This window comes from Canis aureus, chromosome 13 (assembly GCF_053574225.1).
Source record: "Canis aureus isolate CA01 chromosome 13, VMU_Caureus_v.1.0, whole genome shotgun sequence".
Lineage (NCBI taxonomy): Eukaryota > Metazoa > Chordata > Mammalia > Carnivora > Canidae > Canis > Canis aureus.
The window spans coordinates 51,804,663-51,831,110 of record NC_135623.1 but is presented as its reverse complement, the minus strand read 5'-3'; the positions used below and the strand labels follow the sequence as shown (position 1 = coordinate 51,831,110).

The following is a 26,448-nucleotide window of genomic DNA, read 5'->3' as shown; positions in this document are numbered from 1 at the left end:
ACTGTTTCATTCTCATCCTTTGGACCGAGGAGTCCTGGTCCTCAGAATATATGTTTTTAACTCTCTAAGGTCTGGTTGAATGAATTTAATGATTATACCATATAATATGCTGCTCAAGTTGCACCTGTGCACTGCATATAGAAAACTGGAATTAATATTTGTCTAACATTTTAACCTTGTCCTTTAACTTATACAAATAATCTAGCTTTTCTAGAAGAAAATATTTGATTCTTTCCCTTCCAAGGAAAGATTGGCTTCTAAATCTATTGCGAACTTTGAAATTTGGAGATCCTTTAAGCAGCACATAACGTTTGTATTTCAGATGCTATAGTAACCATTTTGCTGGCTGTAGAACTGTACATTCATTGAATAGAGCATATATTGTATAACAGAAAGACTTTTTCTCTAGCATTATTTGTTAGAGCAAGTTCCCAGGTAATTTCAGATGTTCTGGAAATCTGTTGCTACTTTGAGAGAAAAACAACTGGACTCACTCAGCAATAGTTTCATTCATACTATTTTGTATTTCTTGCTCACTGAACTTGGTTTTTTGCTTGTGTGTGTTGTGCTTTAACAATCCTCAGCAGGCCAAACCTAATCCAAAATGTACTTCCATCAAAAATACATCAGCCTTTATGAATATGAACATAAATAACCTTCAGTCAGTCCATTTTAGCTAAATAAAAAAAATAATAATTTTTCCCTGAGGTTTTAAAGTGATATGCAAAGAAGCTCTGCTTTTTTTCTTACATCATCAACTTTTTTTTCTTAAATATTATAGTCCAAGAAAAGAGCTTAGAGAGTTCACATCAGTTTGTTAAAACATTTTTACTCCTAGAAGTCCACAATTTGTTCAAGATTCTAAATAGTGTACCCTTTTATTTATTAATAATTTTATATTCTCTGGCTCTCTCAATGCCATTTGAGTTGTTTCACAAAACAAATATTTAAATTTGTGAGTGTACTCTCATGCTACTTTACTCCATGTCTGCATTTGATATATTCCTCAAGCAATTCATAATTTTTCTGGAGAATTGAGCTATGCCTAAATGTGGAAGAAAATTATTCATGATTTTGTTATGAAAAAATGAGAACAGAATCATAAACAGCAATATTCACAACATCAGGAATGTGAAATTCCATTCTACTTCTGATACATAGAGCATTCTTTTGCTGATAAGAAAGAAAAAAAGAATGCATCTGATAGTACCCAGCACTCAAGTAAACAAAAAGTGTTAATTCTTTGAACCTGCCCCCTAAAAGCCAGACACCAGGACTTTACCTGCTGTCTGTCTATCTTGCAGAGTTGTATGTTTACATTATGGCATTTCATTCATTGCATAATGGAAGATTTGCAAAAAATAACACTTAGCAGGATGCCTGGGGGGCTCAGCCTCTGACTCCTGATTTTGACTCAGGTCATGATCTCAGGGTCCTGGAATTGAGCCTCCCCCCTCCCCCACATTGGGCTCTGCACTCAGCTGGGAGTCTGATTTGCCTGTCTCCTCTCTCTGCCCTTCCCCCTCAAAGTGCATGTGTGCAAGAGCACACACACTCTCTCTCTCAAATAAAATAAATAAATCTGTAAAGCAATCTAACTTATTTTTACAAATATACCATAACTTATTTATGAAAATGAACATTATGCTCCTCAAATCTTGGGAGGTTATCCAAGTTGATACCTCTAATCCTGACATTAACTGTTTAAAATTAAACTTTTTTGAAATGATGTCTGAGCTTGTGGCATATACCTTCGATATGTTTATCAAATGTATATTGTATGTGTATATATATATATATATAAAATAGCAGCACATCATTGTTTGAGAGGTGGGTTTGGTCTCTGGAAACAGCCAAAAGTATTTAGAGTCACATTTAGAAAATTCAGTAAATGATCTCTATGTGTAACTCAATTTTTTAAACAAAATCCATTAAATTATTTATGAATGCTTTATACTACTGTACCATGCAGGAGTTTCCTTTAAAAAAAAAAAGATTTTATTTATTTATTCATGAGAAACACAGAGAGAGAGGCAGAGACACAGGCAGAGAGAGAAGCAGCTTCCCTGATCCCGATGTGGGACTGGATCCTGGGACTCCAGGATCATGCCCTGAGCCAAAGGCAGACACTCAACCGCTGAGCCAACCAGGAGTTTCCTAAAGAGAAATTCCAAAATTTCCATAAGCCTCATCATTAGATGGCATCACTTAGAGGAAATTATCTTCCTTTGCATGCTTGGTATGTCTGGACAACTAGAAATATGGATGTGAAGCACAAGGGGAAAAAAATCAGGGCTAGAAATATGGATTTGCCAGACATATGCATATAGGAGTTTAGGGCATGGCATCATAGGAAATTACCCATAGAAAGCTTTCGCTTTTCATGGAGGGGAAGGAATGATTGAGAGAGAACTCTAGAAATAGCCAACTTTGGGCAGGCAGAGACCTCAATGTCAGTGAGATATCTGGGAAAATGAGAGATACAGAAGAAAGAGACCAGAGTTGGAACAAAAGTCCTAGATGGTAGGGAGGGAAAAATACTTGGGAAAAGATTAGACACTTAGCAGCAACTCCGAACTTGCATTGAAGATCTGTGTAAATGAGGAGGAGAAAGAAAGATGGGAGTAGAGCAAAGGATCTGTGAATCTATAAGCACACAAACATTTTATGTAGTTCAAAATTCAAAGATGTTTTCCACAATACATATTATAATTTTTCAAAGGTCTACGGATGCTTTGAGACGAAAATTGTATTCACTGGATTTGGCTCCAGATCTGTTTGGCTTCCTTTTAAGACTAAATTTACCCCAAAACACTAGACTTGCTCTTGTGAAGATATTCAAATAAATGTGCTCTAGGTTTTAAAGCACTTTAGACAGTTTGTAGTATTTATCACAGTTAATTCTATGTACAAATGTTTAAATTTATCTCTCCAAATTGACAGTGAAACACTTTAGAGGCAGGAACCATAGTCCCCAGAAACTAACACATTGTAGGGCATTTGATAGTCTCTCAAGGAAGTTGCTGAAATAAAAAGATTATCTTGATATTACCAAAATATCCAGGAGAAAGGAGTTGACAATCATGGACTCCAAACTTCCAATGACTAATAGTCTCACAATTTACCTGGGAGCTTAATTTTTATGAGTATTGCATAAGCATTTCCCTTTTCAAGTTTTCAGCCACTCCTTTATTTAAAAATATATGAAGCCTAGTATATGCTAAGCACTCTGGTCATAAATATGTACCATTCTAAACATTTTGCCAGTATATTTATAACAACTTGTAAAAAAAAAAAACAACTGTATAGATGACTTTAGTGACACCTAAGATTTCACAGCTGAGGGACACTTGCGAGAACAAATTATCATTCACCTTTCATAAACTTTTTAAAGGTTAGTTAGAAAAATATAACAGCTTTATTGAGATATAAGTCACATACCATACAACTCACCCCTCTTTTTTGACATTTGAAGACTAGTTTTATTAAATATTTAGTATAGATCAAAGACTATGGGATAACAATGCAGCTGTTCCTCAGAGCTGCTGTGTTTATTTCCATGCAGATCACAGGAAAATAGCATGTAAACAAAATAGTTAATTTTAGTTAGTGTTTAAAGGCAGCTCGAGAGAGGGCATCCAAGATGGTAGCATATGAAGATCCTGAACCTACCTCTCTTAGACACACTAAATCCATAGCTACATATGAAATAATTCCTTCTGAAAAAGACCTGAACACTAGCTGAACAGCACCTTTACAACAAACAATTATAGAACCGCATCTAGGGGCACCTGAGTGTCTCAGTGGTTGAGCATCTGCCTTCACTCAGATTGTGATCCCAGGGTCCTGGGATTGAGTCTCACATCAGGCTCCCCAGGGATCCTGCTTCTCCCTCTATCTATGTCTCTGCCTCTCTCCCTATGTCTCTCATGAATAAATAAATAAAATCTTAAAAAAAAAAAAAGAGCCACATCTAGATGAGCAATAGAGGCTGAGACGCATTCTCATTAAAACCCCACCTGCAACATGGCAATCCACAATTGGGAGTGATTTCACAAATCTTTAACTTCTCCCTAAGGAATATGGGATTCATGTCCCACATCAGGCACCCCAACCCCTGACCTGCAATGGAGAGACAAGCCCCAAAAATGTCTGGCTTTGAAAACCAACAAGGCTCACATCCAGGAAACCCAAAGGGCTGCAGGGAACTAGAGTACTTCTCTTAAACAGCTTGTATGCAGACTAACTTACCCCAGTGACCAGAACAAAAGTAGCAGTTTGAAAAGTACATAGACTATATGTGAAGTTTGCTAATCTTAAAGCATATGCCAGAGGGGCAGAACCCTATGGGGGGCTCTCCAGGAACAGAGGCATTGGTGGGTGCCATTTTTACACTCTCTCTCTAATTTGATAGCTTAAGCAAATGCACCCCAGCTCTGTGTTCTCCTGCTGCCTCACTAAAACTTTTGATCACATGCAGTCTACACAGGGATGTTCCAGAGTCACATCATTCTGATAGCAAGAGGGGCTTGCATTTGTGGGACCCATGGGCTGTAGCTGAGAGACAGTTCTTGGCAGGCTAACATCCCCAGAGTACTACAGAGATAGAAGACTGAAACATACTCCCAGTCTTTCTGTGAAAGAGGCCTATTTACTGGTCCTGGGACTTGAGTCTTAAGGGCAAACTTCAAGCTGGCCACATATCTAAAGGTTACACAGGTACTCTCAGAGAATAGAAGCCATGCAGGTCCATCTTTCTGCATTCTTTAGGCCTTGCTACAGTGTACTGGTGCCTCATGGAAAGGAATTTATGCACTCATCAGAAGCCCCAGGTTTTGCAACTGTCACCCAAGGGTCATCTCCAGGTCTGAAGATCAGCAGGGTTTACAATTATAGCCCCAAAGGACTATATATATTTGAATACATTAAAATTGCTGCCTGAGGGTCTGGCTTCCAAACAGCCTGAAAATAGGTGCTGACTGAGATCCTTCCCTTTGGAAAACTGACAGGTTGGGGCAGACTTCAACACCTGGGACCTATCAAGAATAAATTAGGCTGCTTAGGTAATCACAAAGGTTCAAGAGATAACCAAGAGCTAGAGCAATGTTGAACAACAAGTTTCACCTCCTATACAAGTGCACTCCTTCAAGACTGGGAGAAGTAGTGTTTCACCTAATACAGAGAAACAGAAAATTGAAAAAAAATGGGAAACAGAGGATTATTTATTTGGATATGATCCAAATAAAACAGGAAGATAAAACCTCAGGAAAAAAATTAATGAAATGGAGATAAGTAATTTACCTGATAAAGAGTCAAAAGTAATGGTAATTAAGATGCTCAGTAACTTGGGAGAAGAATGAATGAACATAGTGATACTGGTTCAACAGCAGACTAGGTGAAGCAGAAGAAAGGATCAGTTATCTAGAAGACAAGGCAGTGGAATGCACCCAAATAGAGCAGCAAAAAGAAAGAAGAATTTTAAAAAGTAAAGATGGCTTAGAAGACCTAGAAGACCTTAGAGACAACAACGAACAGAATAACATTTACAATGTAAGGGTCCCAGAAGGTAACAAGAGAGAGAGAAAGGGGAAGAAAACTCATTTAAAGAAATAATTCCTGATAACTTACCTAACATGGGGGAAACACAGACATCCATATACAAGAATCACAGATAGATTCAAATAAGATGAACCCAAAAAGATCCACACCAAGATGCATTATAATTAAAATATCAAAAGTTAAAGATAAAGAGGCAATATTAAAAGGAGCAAGAGAAAAAGCAAGTTGTTACATACAAGGGAAACCCCAAAAGACCATCGGTAGATTTTTCAACAGAATCTTTGCAGGTGAGAAGAAGGGCAAATAATATATTCAAAGTGTTCAAAGTGCTGAAAGGAAAAAAGTTCCAGACAAAAATACTTCACCCAACAAGGTTATCATTCTGAATTGAAGGAAAGATAAAAAGTTTTGCAGACAAAAGCTAGAGAAATTTATTATCACAAACTGGGTTTAAATGAAATGTTAAAGGAACTACTTTAGGCTGAATGAAAAGCATTAATTAGTAACAAGCAAACATATTAAAGTATAAATCTCACTGGTAAAAGTAAATATATAGTAAAGATAATGGATTAGTTACTGATAAAAGATTAAAAGACAAAACTAATGAAAATAAAAAATAAAAAGATGTAAAATGTGACATCAAAAACATACGAGGTGGAGTGGGAGGCAGTAAAAATGTAGTTTTAGAATGTGTTCAAACCTAAGTTGCTATCAACTTAAACTGTTATATATAGAACCTGTTATATGTGCCCCTCATGGTAACCACAAAGCAAAAACCTAGAGTAGATACACAAAAGATAATAAGAAAGTAATCTAAGCATAACACTAAAGATAGTCATCAAACTACAAGGGAAGAGAGCAAGAGAAGACAGGAATACAGAAGAACTACAAAGCAGCCAGAAAACAGTTAACATAATGGCAATAATAATACCTATCAATAATTACTTTTGATGTAAATGAATTAAATTCTCCAATCAAAAGACACAGTGTAGCTAACTAAATGACTAATAATAATAAAAAAAAGAGAGACCTGTCTATATGCTGCCTACAAGAGACTCACTTTAGGTAGAAGAATGTACATAGACTGAAAGTGAAGGGATACAGAAGATGTTTCATACAATTGGGAACCAAAGGAAAGCTGAGGCAGCTATACTTACAATAGACAAAATAAGCTTTGAAACAAAGACTGTAATAAAGACAAAGAAGGAAATTACATGATAAAGGGATCAACCCAACTAGAGGATATGAAATTTGTAAATATTCACGCACCTAAATATATAAAGCAAATATTAACAGATCTAAAAAGAGAAACTGACAGCACTACAACAAAAGTAGGGGATTTTATTACGCCACTTACATCAATAAATAGATCATTCAGACAGAAAAAATCAATAAGAAACATCAGCCTTAAATGACACATTAGACCAGTTGCACATAAGAAATATAAACAGAACATTCCATTAAAAACCAACAGAATACACACATTCTTCTCAAGTGCACAGGGATTATTCTTCACAACAGATAGTATGTTGCAGCACAAAATAAGTCTCAATAAATTTAAGATCGACATCAAATAAAACATCTTTTCTGACTACAATGGTATGAAACCAGAAATGATTTACAAGAAAAAAAGACCAGAAAAATCACAAATATAGAGAGATTAAACAACATGCTACTGAACCACCAGTGGGTAAATGAAAGGAGAAATTAAAAGGGAAATTTTAAAAATCAACATGATACCCCACAATAACAAATGTTAAATAAAATCTTATAATCATCTCCATAGATGCAGAAAAAAAGCATTTGACAAAATTCAACACCCATTCATGATAAAAACTCTCAAGGAAGTGAGGATAGAGGGAATGAACCTCTCAGCATAGTAAGGGCCATATGTGACAAGCCACAGCTAATATTATACTCAATAGTGAAAAGCTAAAAACTTTCCTCTAAGATAGGAACAAGACAAGGATGCCCATTTTCACCACTTTTATTCAGCATAGTCCTAGCCACAGCAATTTGGGCAAGAAGAAGAAATGAGTGTATCCAAATAGGAAAAAAGAGGTAAAACTGTCACTATTTATGGACAACATGACTTTATATATAAAAATCCTAACGACTCCACCAAAAAACTGTTAGAACTAATAAATGAATTCAGTAAAGTTACAGGGTACAAAATTAACATGAAAATTTGTTGCATTTCTATACACTAAACAATCTATCAGAAAGAGTAATTAAGAAAACAATCCCAGGGCACCTGGGTGTCTTAGTTGGTTAAGCATCTGACTCTTGGTTTCGACTCAGGTTGTGATCTCATGGATGAAGCCCTGAGCTGTTCTCTGCACTCAGCAGGGAGTCTGCTTGAAAGAGTCTCTCCTTCTGCCCCTTTCCTCACTTGCCTGCTCCCTCTAAAAATAAATAAATAAATCTTTTTGAAAAACAGAAAACAATCCCATCTATAATGGCATCAAAAAGAATAAAATACTTAGGAATAAATTTAACCAAGGAGGTGAAAAGGCCTTTACACTGAAAACTATAAGACACTGATGAAATAAATTGAAGTAAACACAAATAAATGGAAAGATTTTCTGTGTTCATAGATTGGAAGAATTAATATTGTTAAATGTCCATACTATTCAATGCAATCTACATATTTAGTGCAATTTTTATCAAAATCCTTCTGGCATTTTCCACAGAAATAGAACGAACCTAAAATGTATATGGAACCTCAAAAGACCCTGAATAGAGCAATCTTGAGAAAGAAAAACAAAGCTGGAGTCACCATGCTCCCTAATTTCAAACTGTATTATAAATCTATAATAACCAAAATAGTACAGGGGCATCTGGGTGGCTCAGTCGGTTGGGCATCTGCCTTCAGCTCAGGTCATGATCTCAGAGTCCTGGGATTGAGCCCCACATTAATAGGCTCCCTGCTCCCTCTCCCTCTGCCCTTCCCCCTGCTTGTGCTCACTCTCTCACTCTCTCTTTCTTTCAAATAAATAAAATCTTTAAAACAAACAAACAAAACCCAGTATGATATTGGCATAAAAACAGACACATAGATTGGTAGAACAGAATAGAGCCCAGAAATAAACCCACACATTTATAGTCAATTAATTTATTTTAAAAGAGCCAAGAATATAAAATGGGGAAAGGATAGTTTCTTTAATAAATGTCCATGAGGTTAACTGGACAGCCTCATGCAAAAGAATGAAACTATACTACTATTTTATACCATACACAAAAAATTAGCTCAAAATGAATTAAAGACAGATGTAAAACCTGAAATCATAAAACTCTGAGAAGCTAGGTAGTAAGCTCTTTGAAGTATGTCTTAGTGATTTTTTTTTTTGGATCTAACTCCAAAAACAAAATCATAAAAGGAAAAATAAATAAGTGGGACTACATCAAACTAAAAGGCTTCTTCTGTACAGTAAAGGAAATTATCAACAAAATGTGAAGGCAACCTACTGAACTAGAATATTTGCAAGTCACAAATATATAAGGAACTCATAACTCAATAGCAAAAAAAAGTCTAATTAAAAAATAAGCAGAGGAGGGCAACCCCAGTAGCGCAGTGGTTTAGCGCCACCAGCAGCCCAGGGCGTGATCCTGGAGACCCAGGATCGAGTCACACATCAGGCTCCCTGCATGAAGCCTGCTTCTCCCTCTGCCTGTGTCTCTGCCTCTCTCTCTCTCTCTCTCTCTCTTTCTCTCTCGCGCGCGCGCACGCACGCGCGCTCATAAATAAATAAATAAAAATCTTTAAAAAAAAAATAAGCAGAGGATCTGAAGTCATTTTTCCTAAGAAGACATGTGCATGATCAACAGACCCATGAAAAGATGTTCAATATCACTAATCATCAGAGAAATGCAAATCAAAACCTTAATGAGATATCACCTCACACCTGTTAGAATGGCTATGATCGGAAAGACAAGAAACAAATGTTGGCAAAGGCTTGGAGAGGAGAACCTTCGTGCATTGTTTTGGGAATAACAGACACTATGGAAAACAGTATGGAAGTTCCTCAAAAAGTTGAAAGTAGAACTATATGGTCCAGCAATTCCACTTCTAGATATTTATCTGAAGAAAATGAAAACACTAACTTAAAAAAATATATGCACCCCTGTGTTCACTGCAGCATTATTTACAGTAGCCAAAATATGGAAATAACCTAAGTGTCCAAGCAATGAAAGAATAAGATAGAATATATATACACAGTGGAATTCTACTCGGCCATTAAAAAGAACGAAACCTTGTCATTTGTGACAACATGGTGAAATTTAACAGTATGAAGCAAAGTGAAATGAGTCTGGTGGAGAAAGAAAAATATTTAAGCTGCCGCTTATATGTGGAATCTGAAAAACAAACTGAATGAACAAACAAAACAAAGCAAAATAAAACTCATGTATATGAGCGGTTCAACGGTTGCCAGGGAGAAGCGGGGTTAGGCGTTGAGCATAAGGGATGAACAGGGTCGGGAGGTACAGACTTCCAATTTTGAAACGAATAGGTCATGGGGATGTGGTGTGCTGCACAACAAATACAGTCAATGGTACTGAGCATACTTGAAGGTTGCTGAGGGAGAGTGGATCTTGAAAGTGCTCATCAAAAAAAAAAAAAAAAAAAATTGGAGAAAAAAAAAGACACCTGCATTCCAAAGTTTCCTACTGGTTACTGGTTTCATCGCCACCACTTAGTAGATGTTTAATGTTAGAACCATTTTACCTGCTCTTTCTGGAAGCCTTGGGCAGAGCTTAGTTCGTAATCTTTGGGGGGAATAACTGCTGAATTTTTAGGTGTTTTGAGTTGACTCGCACCACTGCACCACAACTCAATATGAAAAAACTATTTAACTTATTTATTATCTTGTGAAAAGTATACATTGAAAATTTTGTTCATACTGTATTTATCAACTATGATGAAAAACAATAGATATATATTCTTTTGTTATGTTAAATTATGATTGCCATTATTAATCAGCAAAATGTGGAGTGTATGTTCTTTTCACAGTAATATATGCCTTTTGTAACTTCACTTGGTTATTTTATTGTAAATGAGTAAAAAAATCTTCATTTAAGAGATTGTATGTAATATTTATTTCATTAGTTTCTTTCTTTGTTTACATAAATTTTGAAAGATTGCATGATTTCTTTACAGAAAATGTATCCTGATGCTGTGGAAATAGTTTGAGGAACATCTTATGAATTTTCTTAGAATGTATAATGGTTGTAGCCCATCCTACTTTAAAGAAAAAAGTGACCACAGACTTTGCAAATCAGGCTTAAATGTGGCATGCTTTTCTTATTCCAACTTTTTAAATTAGAAAAAAAAAGGTCTTTTGTTTATTGCCCCAATTCTACTGTGACATACTCTGCGTATAAAGACATGTAGCAATAATGGGGTGGGGGTTAGTCTCACAGTGTCTTTGGGAGGGCCAGAACTTGCCTTAAATCTTCCCCAGCCAAATAACTATTTTTCTATTAGTGCTTGAGAGAATTTGAATGTAGGATGGGTTCAACTGCCCAAAAGGAAAATATATTTACCACTTTCTTTTTACATAGATCTAAAGTGAAGAGACCACCTCTTAGTGCTAAAAATGGTATGTAGTACATGAATATGCCTTGTTTCATTCCAGAAAATTCCAGAACTTGTAATTTTTTTTTTTTTTCGTGTGTAGAAAGGCAGGAATGCTTTCCTGGACAGCAGATGAATGAGCGGTAGCTTTAGTTTCTTTGTACATAGGTACTGTTGGAGCACCCTGTATGTATGTACGCTGGACTACTTTGACAGAAGTAGGTTTTTGAATGTAACAAGTCAACTTGAGTTGTAATATATTTTGGGGAATCAGTACACTACAAATTGTGATTGTAAACATTATACTGTAAATGTTTTGTAGTTTCCCCCAATAAAATTTTTGGGAAAAAAGGTAAAAAAAAAAAATTTTTGTGACTGTGGTGGTAATCATTTCACAATGTAGACAAGTATTGAATCATCACGTTGTAAGCCTGAAACTAATATGATATTGTATGACAATTATACCCAAGAATAATAAAGAAAAGAAATAACAAGGCAGGTTGACATTTTTTCCAAGTTGAATCTGAGTTCTAATTTTTACCTTGGTTATACACATAATTTCCCAGTCACTCTAGTTAATTTTATAAAACAGCCAAATAATTTTCAATTTGCCCACTAGTTACTCTGACAACACCACATTTGTGGGATTGTTTTCTGAGTATTCTAAACTTATTAAAATATTTTTGCATGAACTTACTTATTCTATATACTATTTCTGATGTGAATTTTTAAAAATCTCAAATTCTTGCCACTGAGACAGGAGAACCCTCTTACACTGTTGGTGCAAATGCAAGCAGGTACAGCCACTCTGGAAAACAGTATGGAGTTTCCTTAAGAAGTTAAAAATAGAGATACTCTATAACCCAGCAATTGCACTACTAGGTATTTATCTCAAAGATACAAAATTAGTGATCCAATGGGGCACATGCACCCCAATGTTTATAGAAGCAATGTCCACAATAGCCAAACTGTGGGAAAAAGTCAAGATGTCCATTGACAGATGAATGGATAAAGAAGATGTGGTCTACAGATTCAATGGAATATTACTCAACCATCAGAAAGAATGAATACTTACCATTTACATCGATGTGGATAGCACTGGAGGACACTATGCTGAGTGAAATAATTCAAACAGAGAAAGGCAATTATTATATGGTTTTCACTCATGTGGAATATAAGAAACAGCACAGAGGATCAATCATACGGAAAGGGAGGGAAAACTGAAAGGGAAGTCATCAGAGGGAAAATATCCATGAGAGACTCTTAAGTATAGGAAACAAACTGAGGGTTCCTGGAGGGGAAGTGGGTGGGGGGATGGGGCAACTGGGTGATGGGCATTAAGGAGGTCATGTGATGTGATGAGCACTGGGTATTATACACAACTGATGATTGAACGCCAAATCTGAAACATGTTGGCTAATTGAACTTAAAATTTTTAAAAATTCTTGCCACTGAAAATCAGATATTACCTTTTATATTACTTTTTCAAGAGGCACTTTTTCAACTGTTTATTGCATGTGGTAATAATATAGCTCATCAATCACACCTACTATAGACTTTCATGCTAAAAACTATTTTGTTTGGGGTTCTATTTGCTCAGAGATTTAGGTGAATGTTACATTTTGCTATTTTAACTGTAACCATGAAAATGAATGCCATTTTGCAAGTGAATTTGTAATGTTAGGTTAGAAATATCGATATTTTGATGCTCATTTTATAAACAGAATGCTGTTGAATATATGATTGCTTTATGATTATACACATATGATATAAACACAGCACCAAAAAAATTAAGTACGTTTGTTTTTGCATAAAATTAAATAAAATGGATACATATAGAGATTTATTGGAACTATTAAGTAGTTAGACCAGTTGTTTGCTCTCATTATGTTCTAACTATATATCAGGTATATATAAATTCAGTGTGAATTTCAAACTTCCTAGAAAATTTTATTCAAAAATTTATTAGTCAGGGGCACCTGGATGGCTCATTAGGCTAAGCTGCTTTTGGCTGGGGTCATGATCCTAGAATGCCAGGATCGACCGAGCCCCACATCAGATCAGGCTCCCTGCTCAGTAGAGTCTGCTTCTCCCTCAGCCTGCTCATGCTCTCTCTCGCTCTCTCCCTCTTTCTCAAATAAATAAAATCTTTAAAAAACAGAAACAAAAAATTTACTGTCCAATGAACTGCCCATTATATTGCAGGCATCCATTACACTGAAGGAGTAACTTTATTTTTAGATTTCACTAAATCTAAGATTTTTTTCTATTGGACCATGCACCTTACATACTACCAAAAAGGAATATTCTAACTAAATTGTGAGATAACAACTCTTATTGCTTAGAATTTTGATTTTGTACTTAATAAAAGAGCTATTTTAGGCTCTTAAGCCTTCATGTAAAAAATACAAATTTATTATACTCCTCAAACATATTTGCATTCTAAATCCAGTTCTTCTGAATCACTTTTAAATCAGAATTGTCACTATTTTTTCCCCAAACGTATTATTCTTTGTGTCATGAAGAACATTGGTACTATAGCCTTTCTAAAAATAGTGCTCCAGTATCATCTCCACTATTTTTTTCCAAGTCATGGACACTTAATTTGCTGATTTTGAAGTCGGCATTTTCTTGACTTCCAGATTTCAGAAAGGTTTTTAGAAAACAACCAGTCCTCCTTTTCCTTTCTGAAATCATCTTTAAATAGTTATTAACAGAAATATCAAAGCATTGCAATTGTTGGGTCATGTCCAGAAATATAAACCTAATCCATTGCTGCAGCAACAGCTATGACCTGACTGTTCCCCATCTGACAATGATGATGCCCACCTGTTGTAAGACATCTGATTTCAGAAACGTTAAAACATGGGGGAAAATGTGTGTTTTAGAATCAATTAAATATGGTACTAATATTGCTAACTTTTTCTGTAATTGCAATAATTTAAAAGTTTGTAGCAAAGTTTCTATAAATGCCACGTTCATTACCATATTATCCGGAGCTCCTATGAGTAAATCCTTGCAGGATAAACTGAGGAATACTCATATGAGGAGCAGCTCGATTGCAAAACAAGCTCTGCATTTCCGAATTTTATCCTGTGAATTACTGAGTCATAGAATAGATGTTCACTGAGAACTGCTGGCCTATGGAACAAAAGGGAAATTCTAGGGACTCAAAAATACTCAGAAATAAGAATGTTTTCCTTTAGTATAGGTAATTGAAGAATACAATTATAGATTTTGTTCTTTTAAAATCTCTAAATTCTAGATGTTGTCACATTAATGAAAACTACCGTGGTGCTAATATGATTTAACAATAGAATTTTGTATAATCTTAGATTCACCGTTCTGTTAGGAATTGGAAAAAAATGAAAATCCACAGGCTCAACAGATACTGAATTTTTTTTGGCACACTTAATTTGGAGCCATTATTTTGAAATCACTTCTTGCTTTGTCCGTGAATCGGCAGTCAACTGTCCCTTTAGCTGGACTTTGGCTTCAATTGCCTCTACAAAATCAGTCCCAGCATATTAAACCTTGACTCTAGCTGTTTTCGAAAATTACTGTGTCTTTGGTTGCTCAAATATTTTTTATCTTAGTTCTTAATTCCGTTTGCCCTTATGAGAGTGTGTCCCTCGGTGGCCCCCAAGCATTCTTCACCAGGACAATTACTAAAATTGGCTCCTAAGGGAGCCTGTCTCCTTAGACTGACTTTCAAATTTCAAATATTTATCTCCTTTAGAGATTTTTAGAGTCTTTCCACTCATCCCTCCCCTTTCTGTTTATCTCTTACTCAGATAAAACTAAGATTTATATATACTTGGAGTGGCATATCAGATCATGAAAAACTGATGAGTGTTTGGGACTCAGATTTATAAAATGAGAGTAGAATTTAAGTAATTGAAGTTTCTCATTGTAATTCATTGAAATCTTTAAAATGATGTGCCCACCAATTCTTTATGAAAGAAAAATATAGCCAAATTTGTTTTAGCTAGTTTTGGTGATTGAGTTGCTGTAACAATCTCCAAACTCTCTGGTATATCACAATGAAATTTATTTCTTCCTTATATGAATTCTTGCAGTTTGCCAGATGTTTGTGGCATGCCTTCCAGAAGCCAGGCCCTTCCATCTGGGGGTATATCTCTCCTTCATTCTTTGGAGTCCTCATTGGGAGATTTCTGAAGACTCCATTTTCATCATATTTGTTCTAATACCTCCAGCAGGTATTGCCTCCCCACAAAGGACTGGTTTCATTTGCAAAGTGACCTGGAAAAGTTCAACCTTTTCAAAGGTTTTCTTTTTTTAAAAAAATGACAGCTTCATTGAGATGTAATTCATATACTGTATATTCACCCTTTTAAAAAGTCTATAATTCAGTAGTTTTCAGTAAATTCACAGAGTTGTACAACCTCCACCACAATTTAATTCAGATCATTTTTGTCACTCTATAAAGAAACCCCATACATAGCTCTTAGCAGTCTCTCTCCATTCCCCTTCTCACCAGCCTTTGGATATCACTAGCCTGCTTTCTGTTTCTATGGATTTGCCTATTCTGGACATTTTATGTAAATGGAATCATATGACACATGTTTTTATGACTGGCTTCTTTCATTTAACATGTTTTTAAGGTTTATCCATGTCGTGGCATGTACGACTAAACTTATTCTCTCTTATGGCAGAATAATATTCCCTTGTATGGATATACCACATCTTGCTTATTCATTAAATTAATAGCTGTTGGGGTTGTTCCCACTTCTTGGCTACTATAAATAATGCTGACATGAACATTTGTGTACAAGTTTTTGTGTGAATATATGTGTGGATGTATAATATTTTTATTTCTCTTAGGAGTGGAATTGCTTGGTCATATGGTAACTGTCTATCAAAATTTTTGAGGATCTGCCAAGTTGTTTTCCAAAGCAGGTGCACCATTTTACAATCCCACCAGCAACACACAAGGGTTTAAAGGTTTAAGTTTTAATTCACTGTATATTCCAACAAAGACAAGCCATATTTTTTAAATACAAGCCGTATTTTTTAAATTTGCATTTCACATTTCATTATCCTGAACCATTTTGCACTTTCTAATGCAAAGACACAAAATATCTTCTCTTTACTGTGACATTAAATGAGATCATACTCCAGTGATTTTCCTATTTTATTTCTTTCAGCCAAGGAGAGATGACAGAAGCAATTAAATACTTGAAAAAAGTTGTGAAAATTGCAAGAAAAAATTTTCAAAGCCTAGATGTTGTGAGAGCAAGTACAATGCTTGGGGCCATCTACAATGAAAAAGTGAGTATATACACATATATACTTTCTTGTTGGGAGAAATCTGCAGTTTTCAAATTCTATTCCCCTTTTGACTCTCACCTTCCCACAATACATTATGCAGAATGACCCCAGGACAAGGACAGTAGAGCTTGGTTAATGCACAGGGCAGTTACTTCTTCTTCTTCCAGGACCTGAATGCCATCATGGGCATAGTCACCACTAGCTACTAAAAGCGATTCATATCTTCGTAGCCAGTGAAGATTCTAAGTAGTCTTGGATTTGAAAAGCAATAAAAACATTTCAATTAAAAGAATATCATTATAATGGTTGACTCTTACCTGCTGACACTAACATTCATCTCCCTTGCTCCAAATTCCCAGTTTATCATCTTTTTTTTAAATTTATTTATGATAGTCACACACACACAGAGAGAGAGAGAGAGAGAGGCAGAGACACAGGCAGAAGGAGAAGCAGGCTCCATGCACCAGGAGCCTGACGTGGGATTTGATCCTGGGTCTCCAGGATCGTGCCCTGGGCCAAAGGCAGGCGCTAAACCGCTGTGCCACCCAGGGATCCCCAAATTCCCAGTTTATTAATTCAGCTGTGATGTCCCTGCTAGGTCCTTCAGGAGAAGAAAGGACAATCCCAGGAGTAATTCTGAAGGAAATGTGGAATTCCAGCATCCGACTGGTTATATGAAAGAAAAGAGAAACTCTAAAATAAAAGTATCTTATTCAAGAGGCCATTACTAGTGAAATGAATTGGTCATAATGTATTGGCCTTTTGATTTATTCTCTCTTGAATTTATCTTTTATTACCCAGATTTTTCTTTAAGAAACAGTATAAAAGCTTTTTTTCTTCTAGTTATAATTGCTGCTTTGATAATGAATAGGATCTATCATTTTTGAGGGCAGCTTCATTCTTAAACTATGTTTATACACCTTGTCTTAGTCATATTTGAGAGGTTGTGTACGTAGTGATAAAGGCACTAATTTCTGAGACTAAACTGGTGAAAAGCCTAGTTCTTTCACCTATAAGATCAGTGACCTAGGACAAATTACTTACCTTCTAGGTACCTCAATTTCCTCTCCTCATGAAGTTGTAAGTGTTGAGTTACTTAATGTAAGGCAGTTAGAATAGCACCTGGCAGGGGAAACAAGTGCCAGCTGTATGAGCCCTCATTATCCTGCACACATTTATGTGATAACTTACAATCCCCCTTTACCCAAGGCTCAGGGGGTTTAAGTAACTTACCCGAGGCCTCCGTGTTTCCAGATGGAAGTGGTATTCAGACCCATACTCTTAACTACTACAATCTTTTATTTGCCATATAATTGGCTTTGATGATTTCAGAATTATTTAGGCTTTTTTGTTTTAAAGAAATAGTTTGAAATTAATCTAAATGAGTGAAACTACCATCTTTAGTTCCTGCTATGGGAAGCATGCTTTCAAACAGGGTATATGATTTCTTTTTACACCCCTCTCGTTCGCTCTCCCTGGCTCATTTGCTTTCTCTCTTATTACCCACACTCATTAAACCTTTTTCTCTTGACTGTCACGCTCCTCCTTCCTTTCTCCTCCCCTACATACCTTGCTCTTCTCTCACGCCCCAGTCTTTCTGGTCTGCTCTCACTCTCTCGGTCGTCCTCTCCCTCTGATCTCCCCCACTTGGTTTCCCTTCTTTCTTTGTGCCTTCCCACCTGTCACCCCAGGTCTGTCTCTCCACTGTGTGCCCCTTCTGCTGCCCTATCTCTGTGATACTATGCTTCCCTGGTGACTCCTCTCTCCTGGATCTTGTATGTGCTTTTGTTCACTTTTCAGGACACTGTGCTGAAAAACAGATGAGGCTCATGCCTTGGTGAGGCTGGCAGCCCAGTAGAAGCTTATCCTGTAGTAGCAGAATTGGCATCCCTGCTTATACATAGTCTTACTTTTTAAAAGGATTGTTCTTTGAAACAAAAGTGCCCAAAACACAAATTACTTTACCTTCCCACCAAACAAAACCCAGAACTCAGTGTGTTAGCATAGCACAAATATCAAGCATCAGTCTTTATTTTCCTAACTGCAGAAAGTATAAGGAAAATAAAACAATAAACCCTTCTGGGGGATAATTTTTATATTTGCATTTTTAAGCTTTTTTGCTAAGAGTTTGTATCTCATTAGTATATATTTTATTCTCTGGTTATTCTTAGAGGAGAGTCTAATATCTTAAAGGCTAGAGACACAAATAAAATCCAAAGGCTATGTCAATTACCAAAAGTTAATGTTTTTACCATTTTGTCCCAATTCTAATATAAAATTTGGAGGATTCCAGGTATTCAGGCTATCTTCAAATATACAAGTTGATTCATACATCTTAGTGATTCCTTATTTTTTTTTTTAAGATTTTATTTATTCATGAGAGACACAGAGAGAAAGAGAGGCAGAGACACAGGCAGAAGGAGAAGCAGGCTCCATGCAGGGAGCCCGATGTGGGACTCCATCTCAGAATTCCGGGATCATGCCCTAGGCCGAAGGCAGGGGCTAAACTGCTGAGCCACCCGGGGATCAACAATGATTCCTTTTTTTTTTCTTTATGTAATAAATTGTCAATGATAAATAGTATAGTATTTTAATAGGCTTTTTTGTTTCTTTGTTATTTTTTGTTTGTTTTAGTGAGGGGGAGAGCACAACAGGGAGAAGGGCAGAGGCAGAGGGAAAGAAAGAATCTCAAGCCGGCTCCACACCCCATGCAGAATGCTGGGCTGGATCTCATGACCCTGAGATCATGACCTGAGCTGAAATCAAGCATCGGATGCTTAACTGACTGAGCCACCCAGGTGCTCCTTAAGTATACAGTACTATAACAATTTTATGACATCACAGACTTCAAAACAAAACTTATGGATGTTTCTTAATGATATTAAATGCCTTTATTCCATTTATACACCTGAACAACCTCATGAGCTGTTTGCCACTTGGGCACATGAATTCTTTGATCCTCAGTTTTGTCATCTTCAAGTGTCAATAACAAGATACCTAGCAAAACTATATAAAGATTAGAAATTTATAGATATGGAAGGGTGCCCAGTCAAATTCCTAGTGCATGTTGGGTACACAAAAGCACTTAGACTTTGCTTCTTAATATAGTCAAGTTCAATCTCTTCTCCCAACTTCAGACTCATATCCTACTGCCTGCCTGACATCTTCACTTAGATTGTTTCAACCTGTTAGAACCTGAACTCATCATTACCTCTAAATTCTATCCCTTTATTGATGTTCAATGATGATAAACTATGATTCAGGTATTTTCTAGGCGAACCTCTCTTCTTTAGTCTATGAGCTCCCTCTTTCTGACCTCATCTAGGTCCATGGCTTTAAATAGCATCCATATGCTGATGACTCCCAAATTTGTATCTCCAGCTCTGATCTCTCCTTGGGATTCCACACTTGTAAATCTAACTGCTTGCTTAGCATCTCTGCTTGAATGTCTAATAGATCTCTCAAATTTAACATAATTCCTTCCTCCCAGTCTTCTCCGTCTGAATAAATGGCATTATTATTCATCAGCCCAGTTGCTACAAGGCAAAAATATGGATATTCTTTGATTCTTTTCTCCTTCCTGCCCCATATCTAATCCAGAAGCAAAAATCCTGACATTTATGCCACCAAACATACCTGAGATCCACCCACTGCTCTGGATCTTCTACAATCATCCCATCATAAATAGAATTTGTGACACTCTTATTTTCTCACCTGCACTACTGCAGTAAATTCAAACCCATTCCCCAATTCTCCCCCATATAATCCAATCTCTACAGAGGCCTAAGTAGTCCTTTTAAACGTAAATCAAGTCGTGATATTTCTCTGCTTAAAACACTTCCATTACTTCCCATTCTTCTGAGAACATAAATATAAATCCCACCCCAACCTGAAATATTCTATGTGAGATAGACACCCCTTCACCCCATCTCAGACTTCATTTCTTCCCACTCTCCTTCTTATCCACTCCGCCAGAGCCAAATGGACTTTGTGAAGTTTTTCAAACATGTAGAGCTTGTTCCTGCCTTAGGAAATTTTTCTTAGCTGGAATGCCCTACATGGAATGTTCTCCAGTCCGAGCTTCATATTGCTAGCTTATTGTCATCATATCTCAGTTAAATCCCGCATCTTCAGAGAGGCCTTCCCTTGGCAACCCAACTAGAAGCAGCCACATGGGTGAAGGTTCAAAGGTATAAGCTTCCTGTTCTAAAATAAGTCAGGCAGCCTGGGTGGCTCAGCGGTTTAGCGATGCCTTCATCCCAGGCTGTGATCCTGGAGACCCACTTCGGGCTCCCTGCATGGAGCCTGCTTCTCCCTCTGCCTGTGTCTCTGCCTCTTTCTCTCTCCTCTCTGTGTTTCTCATGAATAAATAAATAAAATCTTTAAAAAAAAAGTAAGTCTTGGGGATGTAATGTACAGCATGATAACTACAGATAATAATATTGTATTATATATTCAAAATTTGCTAAGAGTAGATCTTAAAAGTTCTCATCACGAAAAAAAATTGTAATTATGTGAGGTGGTATTAACTGAACTTATTGTGGTAACCATTTAGTAATATATGCTAATAGTCTAATGTTACACACCCAAAACTAATGTAATGCCATATATCCATTATACCTCAGTTTTAAAAAGCATATGAAGGTACTTTGAAAAGGTACTTGTATTTTGTAGTATAACTTGGCTTTATTGCTAGTTATAAGGAACACTTTAATCATAGCTACCGTTTCTGTAATTGGAGTCCTCAGACAAACACATTTTCTTGATCGAAAATGATGAAATCGAATCCACTATATTCTATTGAGTTTTCCAGGCATTTGAGAGAGAAACCAAAAAAATTCAATCAACAAATGTATCTGTTTTGTTGAAAAAAATGTTTTCTTCCACTTGACCAAAATGTTTGAAATCGCCACATTCCCCTTTTCTTTCATTGAAGTTCTGAAAGCTGCATGCCAAAATAAAAATTAAAAGAAAAAGAAAAGAAGTAGCCACCAAGTCACTCTTTAACATTACTTTAATATTCCATATAGCACTCATCTCATAGTTTTCTTGTTTATATTTTCTTATTGTTCTTTAATTTGGCTAGAATAGAATCTTAAGAAGAATAGGGACCATATCTGCCTTGTTTATTATTTTGTTTCAGATTCTAAATGAGAAGGTGGCACAGAGTTGGTGAGCAAAAGGATAAGAATTCTTTGAACCAATCAATAAAATTGTAACCAGTTTTATCCATCCAGAGAGTAGGATTCTCTCACTTTAGAAATTCCAAACTTCTATTTCACTTTTGGGCAATAATTCTGAAAAATTGTACTGAATCTTTAAATGCAAACCTGGTACTTGCCAGTCTGCCTTTTAAGACTTCTACATACTGCCCTCATCATCTCTTTTCTGGCTCCATATTTCTCATGCAATGTATTCTAATTGTATTCTTTATAATCTTTTCTAAGAAATAATATTAAGACCACATTTATAAGACTGTACTTGGAAAAATATTAGAATTAACTTCTCTAGTTATTATAGTGTTGTTATAAAGTTAGCACATCTTTAAAAGATCATTTATCCTAATTAGTTTACCTTTTACTATATAATCATAGACAATGGGCCACCCATCCCCCCTCCTGATGTGATCAATTAGTCAAATCAGAGAGCTTTAGGGAAAATAACTAGATATAGGCCCTTTACGAGACTTTTCACTCCCTAATAAGATCAGATAATAATCACATAGTTAAATGTGTAAAAAATGGTTTTTCCTCAGTACTAGGAAAATGTTCACTTATTTTTGAGCTTGCTTATTGGATAGAGTGACATATTAGACACACTGAGAAAGATCTGGTAAGAGTCAGAATAATGCATGAAAATTCTACAGTATAGTGTAATAATGCAAGCTTAACAAAGGTCTATGATGGCATCAAGATCCTGTCCTGACATTGTCCCCTAAATGCTTACCAGTGATGTTTATAATACCAAGTTCTCTTTTCCAAAAGATGCATTCAATAAGTGATTAATTCACTTATATATTCTCAAATTCATATTTAAGATTGCCAAGATTAATTACTAGAGTCTTCTGAATTTTATAATAGGGTAAGGATTAACTGATAACAGAATTGAACTGTAGAACATTGGACAGAACCTTTGGAGAAGAGATTAAATTTAGATATTAAACTCTTTAAGAAGAGAAAATCTAGAAATGCAACACACATTAAAAAAATCTCATTCCAAAATGGTATGTATAAAAATGCTTGCATCTGAGAAGAATTAATGTATTTCCTTAATAGGGTTTTAAACTAGAAAAATTTAGGCTGATACCAGTTTTATGGTAGTTGTGTATGTGCCTAATGATGGAATACTAGGCTCAGGTAAGAATAATTATATGTAATTATAATTATAATTAAATAATTACGAATAATGATAATACTCCTATTTTAGTGGGGAAAACACTTGTTTAAAAAATGTAATATAAAATTTAGGCATAGTAAATTCTGTTAACTGCTGAATCCCCACTGCCAGGCATGGAGCTTGGTACATAGTAGTTGCCTGATGAATGAGTTAGTTCATTCTAACATAATAATATATAAAATAATTCTGGAAATTTAAATATATGTCCATTTACTTATGGTCCCTAATTTCCTAATTAAGACTTTCATCGAAAGCAATAAATAGCTTAATGCTTAGAAGTATAATTAGAACAACAGTTAGATATTTATACTTCTCTGTTTTTAAAAATAGAAGTGTTTGGTCTAGTCACATATGTTCATCTGTTTTATCTTTTTTCTTTGCTGTTCAGCAGAACAATCCAAAATTTTAACTAGTTTTATTGTCATCTTCAATGTCTATATTCTTTCTCAATCACATAATTTTCTTGCCATACAAATGTCTCTGATATCCTTTTATTTTTTAAGTAACCGTATTCTCATATAAGTTCTATGTTTTACACTTCGAAATAAAAGAAATAATTTTTCACCTCAATGAACCAAAATTATTATTGATTAAACATAGAGAGGCTGTTTAAAGGAGAAAGTTTAATTGGAATGGGCCATTTTAACAAAGAGTTCTCAAAACTCTCCTTGTGGGTCTATAACATGGTATTATACTGCTAGTGTAACATAACCGTCATGCAAATCCTTTCTCCCCTCCTCCTTCTAGCAATATCTGTATCCAATCGGTATGCTGTCAGTGTGCCATGACTATACAGAGGTGCATGGAGTTGAGTGTGCATTTTGCCTGTACTGATGTGTGGTATAGGGCTCCTCCAATGGTGTTTGTATTACCAGTTCCTTCATAAAATGTGAGAAAATCATTTGAAAACTTATAATAAAATATTCCCTCTTAGAAGGGCTTCATCTCAAGTGTGTGCATGCATGTTTTCTAATGTGTGAGAAAGAGAAGAATAAGAAGGGAAGAGAAGGGAGGAGCAGACAGAAGGGGAGATGAAATGAGACAAGTCAGTGAAGAAAGGAAACTTGGTTCCCTAGAGTCTTAAAAGTGCAGGTTCAATCCTAAAAATGATAGTCTCCACTGAGAAAAACTTTTTCACAAGGATTTTTAGAAAATTTGGAGGGTGGCAGAATATAGGGTCTTTTTTGATGCTCAATTTCATTATTTGTAGAAAAAGAATAGTATTTCCTCACAGGATGACTTAGGAAAGTTAATGACATAATATATGAAGTACTTAGCACTGGTCCTGACACTTTGAAAACTATTGTGGACAATAGGTTTTAGGAGGATAGGAGACCAAAAAAAAAAAAAAAAAAGCCCATAAAACCCAAGAAACAAAAAAACACCTCGAATTTTTGCAATGAAATGCTGTAAAGGACTTAGAGGAGAGATGAACATTTAAATGACCATGAGCTGTGCTAGTGCCATCAGGATCATATTTTTTAGAAATCTTGAATACCTCCAATGTTCTTAGTCAAGAATGATAATAAGCAAACGGGGAAAACAAGAACGATGACCAAATCAGCAGATAAATACATCTATTTTCAGTGGCCACTGATTAAACAAATTGGTTGAAAATGATCTCTTGCTGTGACTGAAACAGCAACTGGTTAAAAATACTTCATTAGGGGCAGCCCTGGTGGGGCAGCGGTTTAGTGCCGCCTGCAGCCCGGGGTGTGATCCTGGAGACCAAGGATTGAGTCCCACATCGGGTTCCCTGCATGGGGCCTGCGTCTCCCTCTACCTGTGTCTCTGCCTCTCTCTCTCTCTCTCTCTCTCTCTCTCTCTCTCTCTATGTCTCTATGAATAAATAAATAAAATCTTAAAATAAATAAAAATAAATAAAAATACTTCATTAGGAGAAAAGGGAACCCTCTTACACTGTTGGTGGGAATGTGAACTGGTGCAGCCACTCTGGAAAACTGTGTGGAGGTTCCTCAAACAGTTAAAAATTAGATCTGCCCTACGACCCAGCAATTGCACTGCTGGGGATTTACCCCAAAGATACAGATGCAGTGAAACGCCGGGACACCTGCACCCCGATGTTTCTAGCAGCAATGTCCACAATAGCCAAACTGTGGAAGGAGACTCGGTGTCCATCGAAAGATGAATGGATAAAGGAGATGTGGTTTATGTATACAATGGAATATTACTCAGCCATTAGAAATGACAAATACCCACCATTTGCTTCGACGTGGATGGAACTGGAGGGTATTATGCTGAGTGAAGTAAGTCAATCGGAGAAGGACAAACATTATATGTTCTCTTTCATTTGGGGAATATAAATAATAGTGAAAGGGAATAGAGGGGAAGGGAGAAGAAATGGGTAGGAAATATCAGAAAGGGAGACAGAACATGAAGACTCCTAACTCTGGGAAACGAACTAGGGGTGGTGGAAGGGGAGGAGGGCAGGGGGTGGGGGTGAATGGGTGATGGGCACTGGGTGTTATTCTATATGTTGGCAAATTGAACACCAATAAAAAATAAATTTATTATTAAAAAAATACTTCATTAGGTAAATCCAATGCTACAAGTAGGAAAATTGCATCCAAATCAATGGGATCACTCTTCCCCAAACTTATTTTTGCTACCATTTATCAGGTTGAGCCATATGAAAATGCTATCATTTGACCATTTTTAACTTGTTTCAAATAGTTCAACTTAGTAGATAAATCTTTTTTAGTATCTTAATTTCTAGATATTGTATAATTAATAATCACAGTTTTTTAAGAGAACCTTATTCTAATAGAGACCCTGCCCTCCATCTCTTTCTTCTAGACGATGAATGCTCTAACTGTTGAAAGATCAGTGTGGTACATGCCACAGTGAGCAGATATGTGGAATGGTAGAATGAAAAATTAAGAAAAAAAATGATTTCTCTTACGTTTTTAGGGATACTACAACAAAGCTTCCGAATACTTTCAGCAAGCTTTTGACACAACAGCAGAGCTAACAAACTTGCGTCAAATGGATGAGACGAAAGTTCATTATGGAATAGCAAAAGCTCATCAGATTATGCCGAGAGTTAACAATTACATCGAGTCTGCAGATCTCACTAGCCTTGACTTCCTGCTGTCCTGGAAGGAAAGTAGAAGCAAAATTGCATGTGAACCAACTATTGGTAAGACTTTGGTTTTTGAAAACACTTCAGTTTTTGTGTCATTCTTAATGGCTCCATTGGTTATTTTGATTTTATTGGTAATTTTAATTTTATCTATTCTTTACTACATAAGTATTGGATGTGCCTTCATGCTATCTTGTACCTTTGATGATAAGGAAAGCAAAATGTGGTACTGATTAGTTAAACTTGACAAGTTTTTTTTTTTTCAGTTGTCTTAAATACTCAATATGTACTAATCAGTTGTAAGGAATGTGAGATAAGCTTGTGTTTTTCTAAAAACGTTCAATGCTATACCTTATTGACAAGAACAAGTCACAGATGTCAATCAGTATTTAATGCAATTAGTATTGTACTCTTTACTAATGGAAGTAAATTTTCCTATATTTGAGCAATTCAAGTTAGAATATTAACTTAGAAAAATTTAATATTAATTCTTCTTAACTCCACTTCTTTTCTTGTGTACTTT

At 35.9% G+C, this 26,448-nt stretch overlaps 1 protein-coding gene across 4 annotated transcripts in view; it reads left to right on the top strand.

Annotated features, from left to right (window-relative positions):
• The window catches only part of TTC29 (tetratricopeptide repeat domain 29), a 237,006-nt gene that overhangs the window by 128,552 nt on the left and 82,006 nt on the right, over positions 1-26,448 (top strand). For all 4 annotated transcript variants that reach the window (XM_077846272.1, XM_077846273.1, XM_077846274.1 and 1 more), the window contains exons 10-11: positions 16,303-16,426; positions 25,754-25,982. In XM_077846272.1, coding sequence (XP_077702398.1) covers positions 16,303-16,426; positions 25,754-25,982 — 353 coding nt within the window. The remainder of the gene's footprint in view (positions 1-16,302; positions 16,427-25,753; positions 25,983-26,448) is intronic.